Raw genomic sequence first — 16064 nt, 5'->3', positions numbered from 1 at the left:
TATTAGAATTTGTTTGCTGATAAACTATAGCAATATGAAATAGGCGGGGTAGTTGTTGTGTAAGACTTATGAATATCATTAAGGCATGGTAGGCTGGTAGTCCTCAGTTTATTGGGAAGTCCGTTCACGTGCAGAGGTGAAGGAATTTTGTTTAGAGTTGAATTCATAATTTTTTTTATTTAGCCTAATTAAACCATTGCCACGTTCTTTTTCCCCGTAAAAGCTACCTAATAAATAATTGGTGAATTTGTTATATGTTAAATTCATGTATCTTTTGTTTCATATTTTCATTTGTAGAGGTTGATCTAATAGGAAAGAAAGAGCTTTTTAAATTCATCAATTCCTTCCCCCCCCCCCAAATTTTAGGGGTTGTCCTCAATAAAGTAAGAATGATTTGATATTGTTTTGTGCAACTCTATAAAAACAAGACCTACAGATGTTATATTTTTATTTATTTTATTTTATCTCTTTTTTTGTGCCATCCATTTATTTTATTTTCTCTATTCAGGAAAAATGCCATTTTCCATTCTTGACTTGGATTGATATATAATAAATGCAAAATATTTTTCGAGTTGATCTTTTTGTTTGGTGGAAATATTGATTATGTTGTGTCTAAATCTCAGGATTAGATATGTGAAGTTAATGCATCCCGTGCATTATGCGAGATAGCACGTGCTAGTTATTATAAAGAAGTAAAACCAAAATAAAAGAAATCCTAATAGACTTGTGCTATGTCATTATGAAGAAGATTAATAAGCTAAAATAATTATGGATAATGAAACTAATTAAATAAACATAATAGATACTAATAAGTAGTATTTGAAAATGAAACTACTCTTCCGGTCCTAATTATAAGACCCAATTGACTTATTTGAGGAAATTAAAGAAGTAAGTTAAGTTGGTTATTTATAATAAATAAGTGTTGTCATTCCTAAAATATCCTTACTAATTAAGTATATTGGCTAAAACTATCATTATTAGAAGGATTATCTTGAAAAAAAATGCATAAATATAAGAGACAAAATGGATTGGGTCTTATAATTAGGACCAAATAAAAAATCAAATTGGGTCTTATAATAAGGACCGGAGGAGTAATTAAGATGGATTATAATGGATGGGATTAGGAATGTCAGGGGGTTAACGGAAGCAAGTGCCAAGTATGGGAAGGTGGCAAAAGTGGTTAAACTTCGCACTCACCATTACTTTGTCTGAGATGATTACCGCTCCCTCCCACGTCTTGGCCTCTTTCTTCAGAAATCCAAAGTTACTAGCAAGTTTTTTTATGCGAAAAGAAAAATCATAATAAAAGTTACAAAGTTATTTGTATTTTTGATTTTCTTATGTGTATCTACACATTGTTAGCCACTGCATAGCATATCCCTTGATGCTCTCTCGCAAAAAGGAGCTCAATCATTTAGTTTTTTTTAACAATATAATTTAATAAATAAATTGAACAATACAAATTAAAAATATTAAAAAAATTCTAAATTTACTTGAAATTGTGTTTAATTTTCAATATTTCTGCTCCATTTAATAATCCCTCAAAACCTTTTTATTTGGGATTTGGTAATTTTATTTTCTTGGAGACTCACCTAAAAATTACTTAAGTAGAATAAATTTAAGAAATTTCAAATTTCAGATTTAATTGGAATAAATTAGTTAATTATAATAAATATAATTTGATTTTCTTAAAAAATATCAATTTGTGACATTTGATTAGTTAATTTGTTTTTCCTCTCGCCTTTCTTAGTCTTCATGTTCTTAGTGTTCACTACTATGGAAAAAAAGATATTAAATTATTTATTAATTTATAAATTAAATAAGTTAATTTAGAAAATAATAATAAATATCGAAGATAAAATGAATTGTTAAATCTTATTTAGAATCCAATCCAACCTCAAAATAGATGCTATATTAGCCATAGGATGGAGTAGCATTTATAGGACCTCTCTCTGTTTCTTTCTTCTTTTTTTTTTTTGGCTCTTGTAATTTCACTAGTCTTGACGTGTTATAACTCGTGCAGCTGTGAATGTATCATCAATTTTTGGTAGAACCAGCATATGCTTCTTCCAAAGTCAGGTATAATTACACAAAATGATGCATTATAAACTATCACATTCATTGCACACTGACATTATATAAACATCAATTTGATGGACTTGTTGCGCGCCCCTAATAGCATCGACCTCTTCGTTTTCATCAGCTTATGGAAATTAAATTTATTTGGAGACATTACATGGAATTTGAGACATAGGAAGGTTCAAGCTTGTTTTGGCATTCTATCTTGGCTCTAATGTTGAGTTGGAAGCTTCATTAATTGAACACTCCCCGCTGCTCCTTATAGTAGAATTTGCTAAGGGTTGATTATCACTTCCAATGTAGAACCCTGGCTCTCCTGGATCAGGAAGTGACTTTTCACCATTCAACATTAAAATCACAGTGGACATGTTGGGTCTATCCTCTGGTCTTTGTTGCACACATAATAGACCCACCTGAATACATCTTAACAGCTCGGATGAAATAACTGATTCTTGCAGTTGTTCATCCATTAGGTCCATGGGTCTTTTTTCAATCCATAGTTTCCATGCCTAAAAAGGAAAACAATAGCCACAAACAAATGAGAAGTATATATAATTCTCATAATTAGTTGCAACTGAAGGAACTTATTCATCAAACCTACATGTCCCAGAAGGTTAAGACGATAATGTGGATCGCAAAATCCCCTATTCTTCTTCCCACTTATTATCTCTAATACCATTACTCCAAAACTAAAGACATCAGATTTGTCAGAAAAAGATCCATGCACTGCATATTCTGGAGGCATATAACCACTGCAATATAATAAAGAAAAGAGAAGTTAAAAGGGTTTGCACCAAGAAAAAAAAAGCAAATTAATTAAATACATACTATGTTCCCATCACTCTATTTGTGTTGGCCTCGGCTTGATCTCCTCCAAAAATTCTGGCTAATCCAAAGTCTGATATTTTTGGATTCATATTAATATCAAGAAGAATGTTGCTGGTTTTGAGATCTCTATGGATTATTCGCAATCTTGAATCTTGATGAAGATAGAGAAGGCCTCGAGCAATCCCATCAATAATATGGAATCGTTTAGCCCAATCTAGTAGCTTAGTTTTTGTTGAATCTGACATATTTCACCTTTCAAGTTAGCATGGAAACTACTAAATAAAATTTATTAAAATTAGTGATATAAAAGCCACAGAGTGTATAGAGTTCATACTAAAAAGAAAGTAGTCTAAGCTCCCATTAAGCATGAATTCATAAATCAACAACTTTTCTCCCTGTTGAATAGAACAACCAAGAAGCTTTACAAGATTGCGGTGTTGGAGTTTTGCAATCAATAAAACTTCATTTTTAAACTCATCCATTCCTTGTCCTGATGTTTTGGAGAGCCTCTTTACTGCAATCTCTTGTCCATCTGCTAGTACGCCCTGCGCAACATTTTTGTGAGAGTTAAAAGTTTGGTGATTCAGGAAAAGAAATACTTGGTCAATTATATAGATCTGTTACCTTGTACACCGGTCCAAAACCACCTTGTCCCAACTTATTCCTCTCTGAAAATTGATCTGTGGCATTAGAAATGGTTGAAAATTCAAATATTGGCAAATCAATGTCTTCTTTGTCATTCTTGTCCCTCCAATAAATTGCTTTCCCTGAAATGGTGACCGGAGGGTGAGTTCTTTATATAATTGATTATTGAACAAATAAGAACTACCAAATCTAAAGGCAGAATGTATGTGTGCGCGCGTGCGTTAAAAATGTTTAGACTTAGGTTCTCTTCTTTGTATATTTGTCATCAAGATTTTCAATAAAATTATAAAATATTTAAACATTTTTTCAAAACATTCAATGAATGATTCTAAGTGGTAAAAGACCTCAGACTTAACCACAACCACAAAATCCCACTCACCTGTCATGTTATTAAACTTATATGTACTCGTCTTATTTTAATTGAAAAATGAAATATTAATCATGTCATAAAGTTACATATAAGTTATCCTGCTAAAAGCTTGAGATCACAGATATTCCAAATCTAATCATCATTTCTTGAAAGGAAAAAAAAAAAAAACGCAATCTAGTGGTCATGAATTCATCACCTGGATGCATGAGCTTCTTCCTAATTATCAATCCGAGTATTACTATGCTGATGATTAATAGAGCGCAGCCTATCACAATTCCTGCAAGCCTCCTCTTGTTCATGCCATTTTTCACTGCAGAATCTGAGATCTTCTGAATATAATCCACACACGAGCATGCTATCGAGAACTTCATTAAAACACAATATTATATGAATAATACGCACATACCTAGGCCTGAAACTGCAAATACTCGAATGTAGAAGTCTTGTCCTCCCTCTTTGAGTTCTCTCAAGTCGACAATGTTATTAAACCAGTGCAAGCAGCCACTTCCTCCATCACTGATGTTCAAATTAGAATATGCCGCGCAAGTGCAGTTTCTCAAACATAGTTTTTCACATTCCTGCAAACTCATGGTAGTGTTGTACCAGGAAGCAGATGTGTCCGGCAATTTCATCCTTTGGTACTTTTGAAAGACATCTCCTCTTCCACATCCAAGTCGAGTAGTAGTTCGAACACACCCACCAGACGTGCTTGCTGTGTATCCGGTCAAGCATTTACAATTAGAGTCAGTGCCGCCGGTGCAATTAGTATTTGGACCACATAAGGCATAGCTTTCACACTGATCGAACTGGCTAGGGTAGAAAACATCCCATTTATTTGCCTGAGAAGACCATATCAAACGCAGTGGATATCCTTCTGGCATCAGTCTGCTTCTCATTAGAGTTGCATTATTCAGGACAGTATATTCATAGGAGGCTTCATCTTTACTTAGCTCAAAAATAAATTTCGCGGATTTGATGGTTCTCAATTCAGGGGTCCCCGTAAAACCAAGCCCAGTCCACGGTCCTGCTCTGTATGTCATTTTTTTTTCCTTTGTGACAACTAGCTGAGGAAGGCCTTTAGTATCTATGTGCATAGAATACTCACCAGGGGTAGGATCTTCCCGTGACTTCCAGGAAGTCAGACCCATATACTTACCTGTCCCTATGTCGCTTCTAATTTTCATACCAGGGAGAAAAGTATCGCCTGGATAATCAAAGCTCTGCCATAATATGCTGCTCGAGTTCTTTTCCTCTCTCAGAACTAGGTTTCCTGAATCCAAAAGCTGCAAAACTGGGTTCTCTGCTTGTTGCGATGCATTCGAGGACCAAGTTTCGATCCCTTTGCTGTCCAAGATTCTAAGAATTCCTTTACCACTGTCAATCTGCAAAACTCCTGAGGCACTGTGGAGTGGGTTTTCTCTGTTGGCCACCCATACGATCGTTTTTTCGCGAATGTCTTTGTACCAAATTCCCACGTAACGGCTTTTTGAATTTGCAAGGTTGAAGAATCCAGCTTCGAAGATTCCCCTATCTGAAACCAGACTTTTATTCTGGCCATCACGCAGGGGTTGGTCTGGGGTTATCATGTCCAGCGTGGAGGACATGCTTGTGAAGCATAGTAACAAAAAACACACAGAAAGCTTTCTGAAGCTTTCCATCGTTTTTCTTATGGCTAGGCGGGTGCAATTGTTGAAGAGATACTGGCGGGAATTTAAAAGCTAGAATTTGATGAATATTCTAGCTTGTGATTCGAACTTCGAATTGGAATGGACTTTAAGGAGATAAAACAACTACTTTGGAGGCCACATTCATCGTAGAAGACTAAAATGAATGCGTCGCGTTGATTGTTTCCGGTTCAAACAGGGGAATAGCGAGACCGAGTCAGAAAATTACCGTGGAAAGGGGTTTCATTTAATGGGACTATGGGAGTACTATATCCCTGTTGACCATTGATGCTTCCCCTTTTCACTGGTCGTATGTTTTCCCCAGCTCCAAACGTCAACACTAGTTAACTTTTTGGCAGATAAGATATCTTACAAAAGTCTCAGAATTTGTTGATTCAAGGATCCAGATATATCCAATCGGTTCAGGAAGAACGAGCCTAAATTTTAATATCCTATTGCCCTTCTTATTTTCATTTCAGTTTAGATAATTACTAATAAAAAGCTTAAATTAGCGGAAGAAGAACAAAATGAAGAGGGACAGAATATATGCTTTCAAGAAGAGTCTGTTCTTTCTTTCAAAGGAGACGCGCGCGAGCATGAGACTAAGTCTCCGCAGTTTAGAACCATAATAAATATGGATAGACCGGCAGCGAAAGAAATTTTTCATTCCGTAAACCTTTAACAAATTAACGTCTTCTTTCCCTTCACATAAAATTTTCAACTAGGTTGCAGTCGGCTTATCATTCTTTTGACCCGACCGTTGCCCTCCATCGACGTAATATCTTCAAAATCATCCTCTTACTTATATTTGGTAGTTTCAAAATTTTTAGAATAACACGCTGAAATACGCACAAGTTATAGTAGACGACGTTATTTCTCGTAATTTTCTAAAAATTTTCCCGTGGCAAACCACGGCCCTGTGGAATAAAATGCTTACTCTGGTTTGGATGAGTAAAACAGAGCATTTAAATATTATGTCGCAAATAGTCAACATGAATTTGAAATATGACCTCCAAGTTGCTTCCCAAGAACAGTTAACAAAAGACATTTATGTAACCCTATTGTGTGTGTGTGTGTAACCTGTTACAGTACAAAGAAATCGGTGCATTAATTTGGGAACGGTGACAAGTCACAGAGATCCTAAGTATGGCCAGCCTTTGCTGATCTGCACGTGAATGAGGGGGAAAAAAAAAGAGACTCCGATATCAATGAATATGGCCCCTCCAGATGACAGTTATCTAACCTATCAGCCATATTTATGCCTTTAGAACCCACCCCTGCGCTGTTGATATTGACTGCTTCCTCCATAAACAATGACATTATCGCTTGCAACAAGTCTCTGCTCTAGTCTTCTTTGTCGTTACCAAAATACAAATATGAAAAATAATATTCATCATAGTGGTTAATACTCGCAATCCAAAAGAGAAAGATGTGTTACACACTTCCACCAGAGAAGCTTACCACTGTGTGTAACACACCATTCATTCCTGGAAGTGCGAAAAATCAATCGATAGTCCAAAATTTGTCGCTAAAAAGCTAAGGGACAACTCTAATCAGGCAAAAATCTGCAGCAATACGAGGAAAATCCCAATAAAACAAGTTTTGAACCATTTTTTTACTACGTTTCTGGCTTTGATTGCACTGGTCTTTTCCCCTTCATGCCAAACATCAGATATTGAATTATGTTAATTGTCAGATTATAATAGTTGAGGTTCTTTGCACTATCAATTAATTAATGGGTTACTGGGTCTTCATGTTTAGTTTTGTTGATATAAGAGTATATTCAACCTGTTTTGGATGAATTGGCGACTGAATAGAAGGCCAAGCATGTTGTCCATAGTTATAATTCTGAGTAGTGAATCCTCGTCACCTCAACCTTAGATGCCTGGGTTTTAACTGAAAGATTTGGTAGGTGGCAGTTCATCATCAAGCGTATATAAATCATCTTGAATAAATGATGTTGAATTAGTCCAATTGATCCTCGGTAGATGGCATTCCATGTAGCAGTTGTGAAGCATATTTGTTAGAATAGGCTGATACTCTGATGCTCGTTGAGTGCGACTCGGCCAATTTCTTTGATGTTTTGAAGTTTTGATTAAGAACCTATGTACAATGCCGCTCTGGCTCAGGTAGAAATAGCCTGAGACAACCGGAGCAACTAATGTGCCTTCATCGTCCCTTACAACGACGAGTTTAGTCAGGCGGGGGTTCAACTGCTGGTTTAGATGTTTATATAGAATGTCAAGAAGTTTTTTAGGACTTAATCTTCTTTTACAGCACAATCAGAGTGATTTTCTACTGATGAATGTATTTTACTCCAAGAATAAGAGTTGCCACCACACCAAGTCTTTCACTTTCGCAGATTCTCTTTTAGTTCCAGGCAACTGTTATAAAGTTCAAGCTGACCTGACAAATCTCTTCTGAACTTTACAAACAAAATCTTGTTCCATCAGGGAATATGCCCCTATCGAAACAATAAAGGTGCCCTAGAAGCTCTCTATGGGAGCTTGAACTTGCAACATATGCAAAAAGCAGCGTCGATTTTAAAGTATCATCTTCCTATTGGAAGCCATACGATCCTATGTTCAATTTTCTTGGGAAATAAATACTTTTAGGTGAATTATAGAAAACAAAGTTCATGAATTAATCTAGCCTTTGTCATCTCAATCAGCTTGGCTAGGAAAAATGCAGAAAAAATCTTTAGAGAAATTTTTTCCTGCTTAACAAGTGGCTCATAACGCAAATGAAAACAACCAGGTAAGAATTAGATCGGCTGACTAACATGAGAGATTATACCATCTGAATATTCTTTTGATTTAGAATAATCAACGAATCCCATTCTGAAAAGTAAAGCCATTATGTGCACTATCTTGCCTCGAATGTTGTAAGGGACATTTCATTTGGTGAGGAAGGTTTGCATTTTTCCGAGGAAGAATCTGCTTCAGGTATTCTCCTTTCAATGTAGAAAGCAGGAACATGAGGGTCGGGCAATGATTTCTCTCCGTTCAGCATTAGAACCACAGACGACATGTCGGGTCTATCTTCTGGTATTTGTTGTACACATAACAGGCCCACTTGTATGCATTGTATGACTTCAGATGGATTGAATCTCTCTCCTAAGGCTTGATCCATTAATTCCATCGCCATTCCTTCTCTCCATAGTCTCCATGCCTGAAAGAGTGGGAATCATGTTAGTAAGGTAAAAGCCATATTCTGATTTGATGAGTCAGGTATGAAGTCAAATCATTATACTTACATATCCAAGAAGATTCAAGAAGTTTTCTAAATCTGAAAATTCTCTATTTTTCTTTCCACTTATTATCTCTAGCACTATCACTCCAAAGCTGAAAACATCTGATTTTATCGAGAAATGTCCATGCACAGCATATTCAGGAGGCATGTAACCACTATAAAAAAAAAGTGCAAGTTGAAATAAGTTTTATGTAAATACAGTAACATAGGACAATGAATCATGAAAAGGAAACCTTACTATGTTCCAGCTATCCTTTTTGTTTTGGCGTCAATTTGATCTCCCCAGAATGTTCGAGCTAGGCCAAAGTCTGATATTTTTGGGTTTAAATTTGTATCTAATAAAATGTTGCTAGTTTTCATATCTCTATGAATAACTCTCAATCTAGAATCTTCATGAAGGTAGAGAAGTCCACGAGCAATGCCATTAATAATGTGGAAACGCTTTGTCCAATCCAACAACTGGTTTCTAGATTCATCTATTGAATTAGAGAGACATGTTTAGCATAACTCCTACGTTCTTAGTGTTCAAAACTAAAGAAAACAGAGCACTACCAAAGATGTTGAAGTGTAACCTATAAAGGTTCATACCAAAAATAAAGTGGTCCAAACTTTTGTTCAGCATGTATTCATAGATCAACAGTTTTTCTTCTCTTTCAATGCAGCAACCAAGAAGTTTCACAAGGTTACGATGTTGAAGTTTGGCTATCAACAAAACTTCATTTCTAAACTCTTCCAATCCTTGAACAGAATTCTCAGATAGCCTTTTCACGGCTAATTCTTGTCCATGTCCCAAAGTGCCCTTCAAATCATCATATAGAATACTTAGAAATCTTTAGAAAATTGAAATACACTTATTTGAACAATGTTATATCACTTTCAGGTTTAAAAAAAGAAAAGAAAATATTATATTACCTTGTACACTGATCCGAAACCACCTTCTCCCAGTTTATTGGTGCTTGAAAAATTATCAGTGGCTTTAGCTATGACTGAAAAATCAAATATTTGTAGTTCTGTGTCTTCCATTCTCAAGTTATTGTAGTAAGGATTCCTATAATATATTTTTGTCATCCCTGCAATGGTGTAAAATGACGAATTCCAAAAATTAATTGCCATAACAAAACATATCCTTTTCTGTGCTTTCTGGGTGCCTATCTCAGATCTTAGAAAATGTTGAAGCTCACCTGACCTTTTGGGTTTCCTTTTCCGTACACATCTAATCAATCCAAAAATTATAAGTATCATGCCCATGTTTATTGTAACAGAAGCAACAGCGATTCCTAGGAGCTTTCCCTTATTGGTGTTCCCATAGCGTTTGTTCTCAGAAAAGTCTGCCAAATGGAGACTATTATTAGTGACCAATTTAATCACAATGTTTCAATTGATGCTAACTACAGGTAAGAGAACAAGGTCTAATTAAATCAAAATACAATTATCACTCGATGATTCAGACAAAGCTGGCAGTGAGTGAAAATGTAATTTTTTTTTTTTTTTTTTGCGCATATGATCAAATACCAAAAGTTTTTAACTCCCATATACTTGTTTTAGCTATTGTTGCTACTGCTTGTGGATCAAATGTTATATAGCAGAACTGAAAGGACTATCAATATCATCATGGAAATTCTCTCTCCATTACCCCCATCGTTTCATTTGGGGTAGGTGTGGGGAACTGGGGATCACTCTGAATCACGATCAAACAAGTAAAAGAGTCATAAAGGTTGAAGAGGTCGTGTTAGGCCTATAGCTATCGGGCTCTTATTTAATGGGCCAAGAGTAAATCGCACGAAGTGTGTGAGCTGTATGACTGAGAGGAAGATAAAAGGCTATTAGTTGTATATATTGGGGAGTGAGGTTAAGGGAGGGTTTAAGCAGAACGTGAGTGGTTTGTGGGAGAGCCTCTAGCCTCTCAAATGCTAGAGGTGGTTTTAGGTTCCTGTGTTACTTTGGTTATGATTTTCCTACTTCATCACTGTGCACCTTAATCCATTAGAACTGCTGTGGATTATAATCTGTGATCTAATATCAATTCTGGAAGTGGTTTCCATCAGATAGGAAGAAAACACACGAAAAAAATATAAACAAGGAAGAAGCGTGCACCTAGCTCTGAAGCAGGGACGCGAATAAAAATGTCTTGTCCTCCTTGCATTAATTGCTTCATGTCAATCAGATCTTTAAACCAAAGTAAGCAGCCACTTCCTCTATCACGGATATCCAAATTTGCATATGCTGTACAAGAACAGTTCCTCAGACATAATTGCTGACATTCCTCAAGGTTCATGGTCTTATTAAACTGGGAAGAAGATGTGTCTGGCAATTTCACACCACTATACTTCCGGAAGCCATCTATACTATTACAATCCAATAGAGCACTTCGAACACACCCACCAGACCAATCTGATATATTCCACTGTTCCACATTTTTTGGTACAAATCCTTTCAAGCACTCACAGACCCTGGAGCTACTGAAATCACAGATAGAGTATGCCCCGCATAAACCATAATTGTCACACTGATCAGCCATGTTAGCTGAGATAATCTCCCATGTGCCTCTTTGATTACCCCATATTAAACGCTTCCCAATGCCTGAAGGAGACATTGTAATTCTGGAGTAAACTGAGCTATTCACGAGTTCATACTCATAATATGCCTCTTTATCGTTGAAAATAAACTTAGACTTGTATACTGGATTTCGTTTCTGAACTGGATATCCAGTAAAATAAAGGCCATTCCACGATCCCGCCCTGAAATGTATGACATTTCTCCTCAATTGAAATGATTGTGGATATCCTCGAGGGTCTAATTTCAGTATATGTTCCCCTTGACTAGGATCATCCGGACTTTTCCAAGAAGATAGGAACCTATTCAGACCAGTGACTAGGTTGAATCCAAGCTTCATTCCTGGCAATAAGGTATCACAGGGATAATCAAAACTCTGCCATATGAAGTGGTCCTTATTACTGTATTTTTGGTCACTAATAATAAGATTTCCTGTGTCCAAGAGCTGTACAATTGGCTTCTCAGCCATTATAGAATTGTTAGACAACCAAACAGTCCTATTTGTGCCATCAGCCAGGGCAAGAACTCCAAGATCGTTTAATACTAAAATTCCTGAGCCATCACTGATTGGCGCTTCTCTATTGGCCACCCATACCACCGTCAAAGGAGAAATACGATTGTACCATATACCCAAGTATCGATTCTTCGATTTTCCAGGACTGAAAAAGCCCATCGCAAATACTCCTACACTTGAAACTAAGGTCTCCCCATCTCTTAAAGGCTGGCTCCGAGTGATCCCGTCTAACGAAGTGGAGGTTCTTATAAAGAGCAAACTAATGCAAATAAGCAGTACAATAAAGTTCTTCATCACCACTCAATGCACCAATCTATAGCTTTTGCCACCCAGTAAAGGTCAAGGAAGCAAGACACAAACCTGGCTGCGATGGTTGAAGGGGTAATGGATTCAAGGATGCGGGCCTCAGTGAACAGTGAGTTTATGATTTGTTGCTGCTTGAGACATCTTCAACCGGAAATATGCTTTCTTCTGCCTTCATTTCTCACGCCTTCATGAATTTCCTGCAGTCCAGGAAAGCACTGATCTTTACAGCGCTTTTCAAGCGGATTTTAAGAAAGCAATTCTTTAATCTAAAATAAGATAATGAAAATCCACATTCTGGTTTACCTCGTTGAACTTAGCCACTAGGAAGATCGATAGAAATTGGCGAAGATTAACTTGAGGCCATTGCTGCAATAGACAAATGTGGAATTGATTTGATGATAATGATGCACAGAACGTAACGAAGAGAGGATACTCGGCCCTGTCTGCACCCTGCATCGCACTATACTTTAATGACAAAAAGGACGTATCAACAGCACATTCAACCCTGGGTCAGAGTCAATCCAATGATTATTTATACTGCAACTAGCTGCAATCCACATCCCAACAGAAATTTTATACTCCTCCTGTACTTAATATAAGACCTATTTAATTAATTTGATTAGATTAAAGAAGTTAGGTAAGTTAGTTAATTATAAGAAATATGACACGTTTTTCCTAAAATACCATAATTATATTTCTTAATACCTCATCTTTCTCTTCTACTTAATTATGGTTGAAAGGGTATCCATAGGGGTAATTTAGAGATAATTGATAAATATAAGAAATGGGTCTTATATTTAGGACCAAAGCCAACTCACCAATTGGATCCTATATTAAGGACCGGAGGAGTAATATATTATGCATATCTTTATTATTTTTTTTTCCTTTTACTTTCATGCTTATATCCACGTCAAGAATGAATGCATAGAATAAATTTTGCTTTTCTTTTCTTCCGTACAAAACATATAATATGATTAGATACAAAGATAACAATACCACATGGATGAATCATATCTGTAGGTTACAAGATCCAATGGCTTCTCTTCGGTCCAGGTTCTCCGTGCCTGAAAAACCTTGAGGATCAAATTAGTTACTAAGTTTGATTCTAATTTCAGCTTTGACCTTCCAAAAAGTTGTAAATTCCAGTGTGCTTCCAACCAAAAGATTATGGTTGAAGGTGACTATTTGAAAGAGATGAACAAGGAATTACAGTAATTTCTTTTTTTTCTCCCGAGTTAAACACAATTACGGAACTTTAAAGGAAAATTATAATAAATAATATTATGGGGAAAAATTGATTCTCAATTTATTAGAGGTCTTAAACGACTGCCTCAACCACCTAAAATCTCTCACGACCTTGGGCAGAACAGTCAAGAAGAGGCCGGCGAGCAAATAAACTCTAGCTGACACATTAAAAAAAAAAAACAAAGAAATTAAGAATATGACCGGTCTTCTTTTTTCACTGTCAGCCTGATGGTGATCACTCATCAGGCCTTAGCCTTCGTTTGATACGAGGAAAATAGAGGAAGGGAGAGGAAAGAAAAATTATAACAAGCTCAATTTAAAAAATTAAAAAAATAAAATAAAAAATTTTTCATTAATTTTTATTATTTTTTATATTACTTTCTCTTTCTATTAAAATTTTAAAACGACAATTCTTTAATTTTTTTTAAATAAAACTCATTAAAATTTTTCCTCATATCTTCTTTCCTGTATTTCCCTCATACTACCGGGTTCCTCCGAAATTGTCAGCTGACATTGGCGCTAGAGGATGACAAACATATATTACAAAATTGCTTAGGGCAGTGTGTCCACTAATTCGATGGAAACCCCCACATTTATTCATAACAAAATTTTCCTGAATCATTCCTTTTACAGCTCAATCAAAAATACAAGAGATCTCCTAATGCAAGATTGGACCATCATAATTGAGTGCATGTTTAGACTGTTCGAGATGCTTATCTTGAGACGTTCGATACAACAATTTTATATGATTCACCACGGGAATTTATTGAGCTCTGATCGAGTTTGTTGTCTTCTACACGGCTTTGCGAGTGCCCTTGCATTCCAATGGGGGAAAAAGAATGCTTATTAAAATCAATAAAATAATAGGATGACATGAATCTAGACGTTTGACTTGTCAACCATAAATATGCTTTATTCTACCTTCATTTCTCCACGACTTCATGAATTTTCTGCAGTACAGCAAAGAGCTGGTCTTTCGGCGCTTTGCAAGCGGATTTTAAAAAAGGAATTCTTAATATAAGCATAAATTCGCATTCAATCCAAAATAACATAATGAATATCCACATTCCGGTTTATCTTGGTGAAGTTAGCCGCTAAGAAGATCGATAGAAAGTAGCAAAGATTAACTTGAGGCCACTGCAGCAACAACCAGACAAATGTGGAGTTGATTAGATGATAATGATGCAGAGAATATAATGAAGAGAGATATTTTAGTGCAGAGAGCAGCACAGATCGGAGAGGAACTATAAGAGTCAGTTTGTATTTGAGACTAAAATAAGATCGGGCGAGGGGATAAAACATCATGCGCCCAGGAAGTGCAGAGAATCATCACCCGTTCAAGCAGATGGTTAGTCATCGTGAGCATCAGCCCTTGAACTGTAGACGTTCTGATTTTTTAGTTTCTAACAATTTTGCAATGTTAATTAAACCAATCTATACCTGTTTGTACCATGCATCGCAGTGTACTTTTATAATATATTATGCATGTCTCTATTTTCCATTTTACTTTCACGAATCTTTCCCATAAGAACTTATCTGTAGGTTGCAATTTCTAATGGTTTCTCTTCAGTCCAGGCCTCCAGGGTCTCCGTGCCTGAAAACCTTGAGGATCAAATTAGTTTTTCAGTTTGATTCTAGTTTCGGAATTGACCTTCCAACTAAGATGCAAATTTCACGGTGCTTCCAACCAAAAGATTACGGTTGGAACTGACAGTTTGAAAGAAATGAACAGGGAATTACATGGAAGAAAAAATATTTTTTGAGTTGAACACAATTACAAAACTTTAGGAGGAATATTATAATAAATAATACAGGGAAAATTGAACTTTAATTTATTAGAAGTCTTGGACGGCTGCCTCAACTACCCAAAGTCTCTCCCGGCCTTGGGAGGAACATTCAAGAGGGCCGCGAGGCAATAAACTCTATCTGTCGCATCTTTCAAAAATAAAATAAAAAGAAAAGAAAATAATGCTACTTTGTAGTGTTGTTCTAATTCTTAATAAATGGCTATTGTAGAGCAAACTTCGTACAGTAAAGTGTGCACTGCAAAAATGCATTTGAAAGAATTATTGCAAGGAAAATAATTACAAATCTCAAAGTTATCATTTTCTATTCTAAAACTTATCATTAAAAACTGTTTAGATTATTATTAGGACTTTCCAGTAATTATTTTTCTTATTTGGAATATTGTAATTCTCCTAATGCATTTAATATTAAGTACCTGAGCTAGTACTAAGAATATGATCGGTTTTCCTTTTATCTTTTTGGCTTGATGTTGATTGTCAGCCAACATTACCGCAGGAAGATGACAAAAATATACTCCCCGGTCCTTAATATAAGATATATTTAACTAATTTGATTATATTAAGGAAGTTAGGTAAGTTAGTTAATTATAAAAAATATGATATGTTCTTCCTAAAATATCATAATCATCTTCCTTAATATCTTTCCTCCATCACTTACTTGATTATGGTTGAGGGAGTATCCATAGGGATAATTTAAAAAAAATTGATAAATATGATAAATAGTCTTATATGTAAGACCAAAATTAACTTAATAATTAGGTCTTATTATTAAGAACAGAAAGAGTATTATTAAAATGCTTATG

At 35.7% G+C, this 16064-nt stretch overlaps 3 protein-coding genes across 5 annotated transcripts; all 3 read right to left on the bottom strand.

Annotated features, from left to right (window-relative positions):
• Window positions 1-1989: 1989 nt before the first annotated feature.
• LOC114753067 (G-type lectin S-receptor-like serine/threonine-protein kinase At4g27290) lies at window positions 1990-5778 on the bottom strand. The gene is made up of 7 exons (XM_028941734.1): window positions 4329-5778; window positions 4119-4241; window positions 3532-3674; window positions 3242-3452; window positions 2908-3145; window positions 2681-2831; window positions 1990-2588 (listed from the first exon to the last, which is right to left on the bottom strand). The coding sequence occupies exons 1-7, from the start codon at window positions 5578-5580 to the stop codon at window positions 2280-2282; spliced, it is 2427 nt and encodes an 808-aa protein (XP_028797567.1). The 5' UTR covers window positions 5581-5778; the 3' UTR covers window positions 1990-2279.
• Window positions 5779-8285: 2507 nt separating this feature from the next.
• Window positions 8286-9807, bottom strand: LOC114753065 (G-type lectin S-receptor-like serine/threonine-protein kinase SD1-1). Of its 3 annotated transcripts, none has more exons than XM_028941733.1 (3): window positions 9751-9807; window positions 8843-8993; window positions 8286-8757 (listed from the first exon to the last, which is right to left on the bottom strand). In XM_028941733.1, the coding sequence occupies exons 2-3, from the start codon at window positions 8984-8986 to the stop codon at window positions 8452-8454; spliced, it is 450 nt and encodes a 149-aa protein (XP_028797566.1). In that variant the 5' UTR covers window positions 8987-8993; window positions 9751-9807; the 3' UTR covers window positions 8286-8451. The 3 variants fall into 3 exon arrangements, with proteins under 3 accessions (XP_028797566.1, XP_028797564.1, XP_028797565.1); XM_028941731.1 differs by lacking the exon at window positions 9751-9807 and adding an exon at window positions 9427-9506; XM_028941732.1 differs by lacking the exon at window positions 9751-9807 and adding an exon at window positions 9072-9095.
• Window positions 9792-12608, bottom strand: LOC114753064 (G-type lectin S-receptor-like serine/threonine-protein kinase At4g27290). Its single transcript, XM_028941730.1, has 4 exons — window positions 12515-12608; window positions 10933-12408; window positions 10025-10166; window positions 9792-9908 (listed from the first exon to the last, which is right to left on the bottom strand). The coding sequence occupies exons 2-4, from the start codon at window positions 12197-12199 to the stop codon at window positions 9887-9889; spliced, it is 1431 nt and encodes a 476-aa protein (XP_028797563.1). The 5' UTR covers window positions 12200-12408; window positions 12515-12608; the 3' UTR covers window positions 9792-9886.
• Between the last annotated feature and the right edge of the window lie 3456 nt (window positions 12609-16064).

Source organism: Neltuma alba, unplaced genomic scaffold (genome assembly GCF_004799145.2).
Source record: "Neltuma alba isolate B1F8T4 unplaced genomic scaffold, ASM479914v2 tig00007654_pilon, whole genome shotgun sequence".
NCBI classification, from domain to species: domain Eukaryota; kingdom Viridiplantae; phylum Streptophyta; class Magnoliopsida; order Fabales; family Fabaceae; genus Neltuma; species Neltuma alba.
The sequence above is the reverse complement of the archived record's forward strand: the minus strand, read 5'-3'. Positions and strand labels throughout refer to the sequence as shown.

Excerpts from the sequence above, each read along its gene's own strand:
- LOC114753065 (XM_028941733.1), bottom strand. The coding sequence starts at position 8,986 with ATGCCTCCTGAATATGCTGTGCATGGACATTTCTCGATAAAATCAGAT. Across the intron at positions 8,758-8,842 it reads TCTTGAATCTTCTTGGATAT|GCATGGAGACTATGGAGAGA; the intron begins GTAAGTATAATG and ends CCACTCTTTCAG.
- LOC114753067 (XM_028941734.1), bottom strand. The coding sequence starts at position 5,580 with ATGGAAAGCTTCAGAAAGCTTTCTGTGTGTTTTTTGTTACTATGCTTC. Across the intron at positions 2,832-2,907 it reads AATAGAGTGATGGGAACATA|TGGTTATATGCCTCCAGAAT; the intron begins GTATGTATTTAA and ends ATTATATTGCAG. Across the intron at positions 2,589-2,680 it reads GTCTTAACCTTCTGGGACAT|GCATGGAAACTATGGATTGA; the intron begins GTAGGTTTGATG and ends TTTCCTTTTTAG.
- LOC114753064 (XM_028941730.1), bottom strand. The coding sequence starts at position 12,199 with ATGAAGAACTTTATTGTACTGCTTATTTGCATTAGTTTGCTCTTTATA. Across the intron at positions 10,167-10,932 it reads CGTCCCTGCTTCAGAGCTAG|ACTTTTCTGAGAACAAACGC; the intron begins GTGCACGCTTCT and ends TCCATTTGGCAG. Across the intron at positions 9,909-10,024 it reads CGGAAAAGGAAACCCAAAAG|GGATGACAAAAATATATTAT; the intron begins GTCAGGTGAGCT and ends ACACCATTGCAG.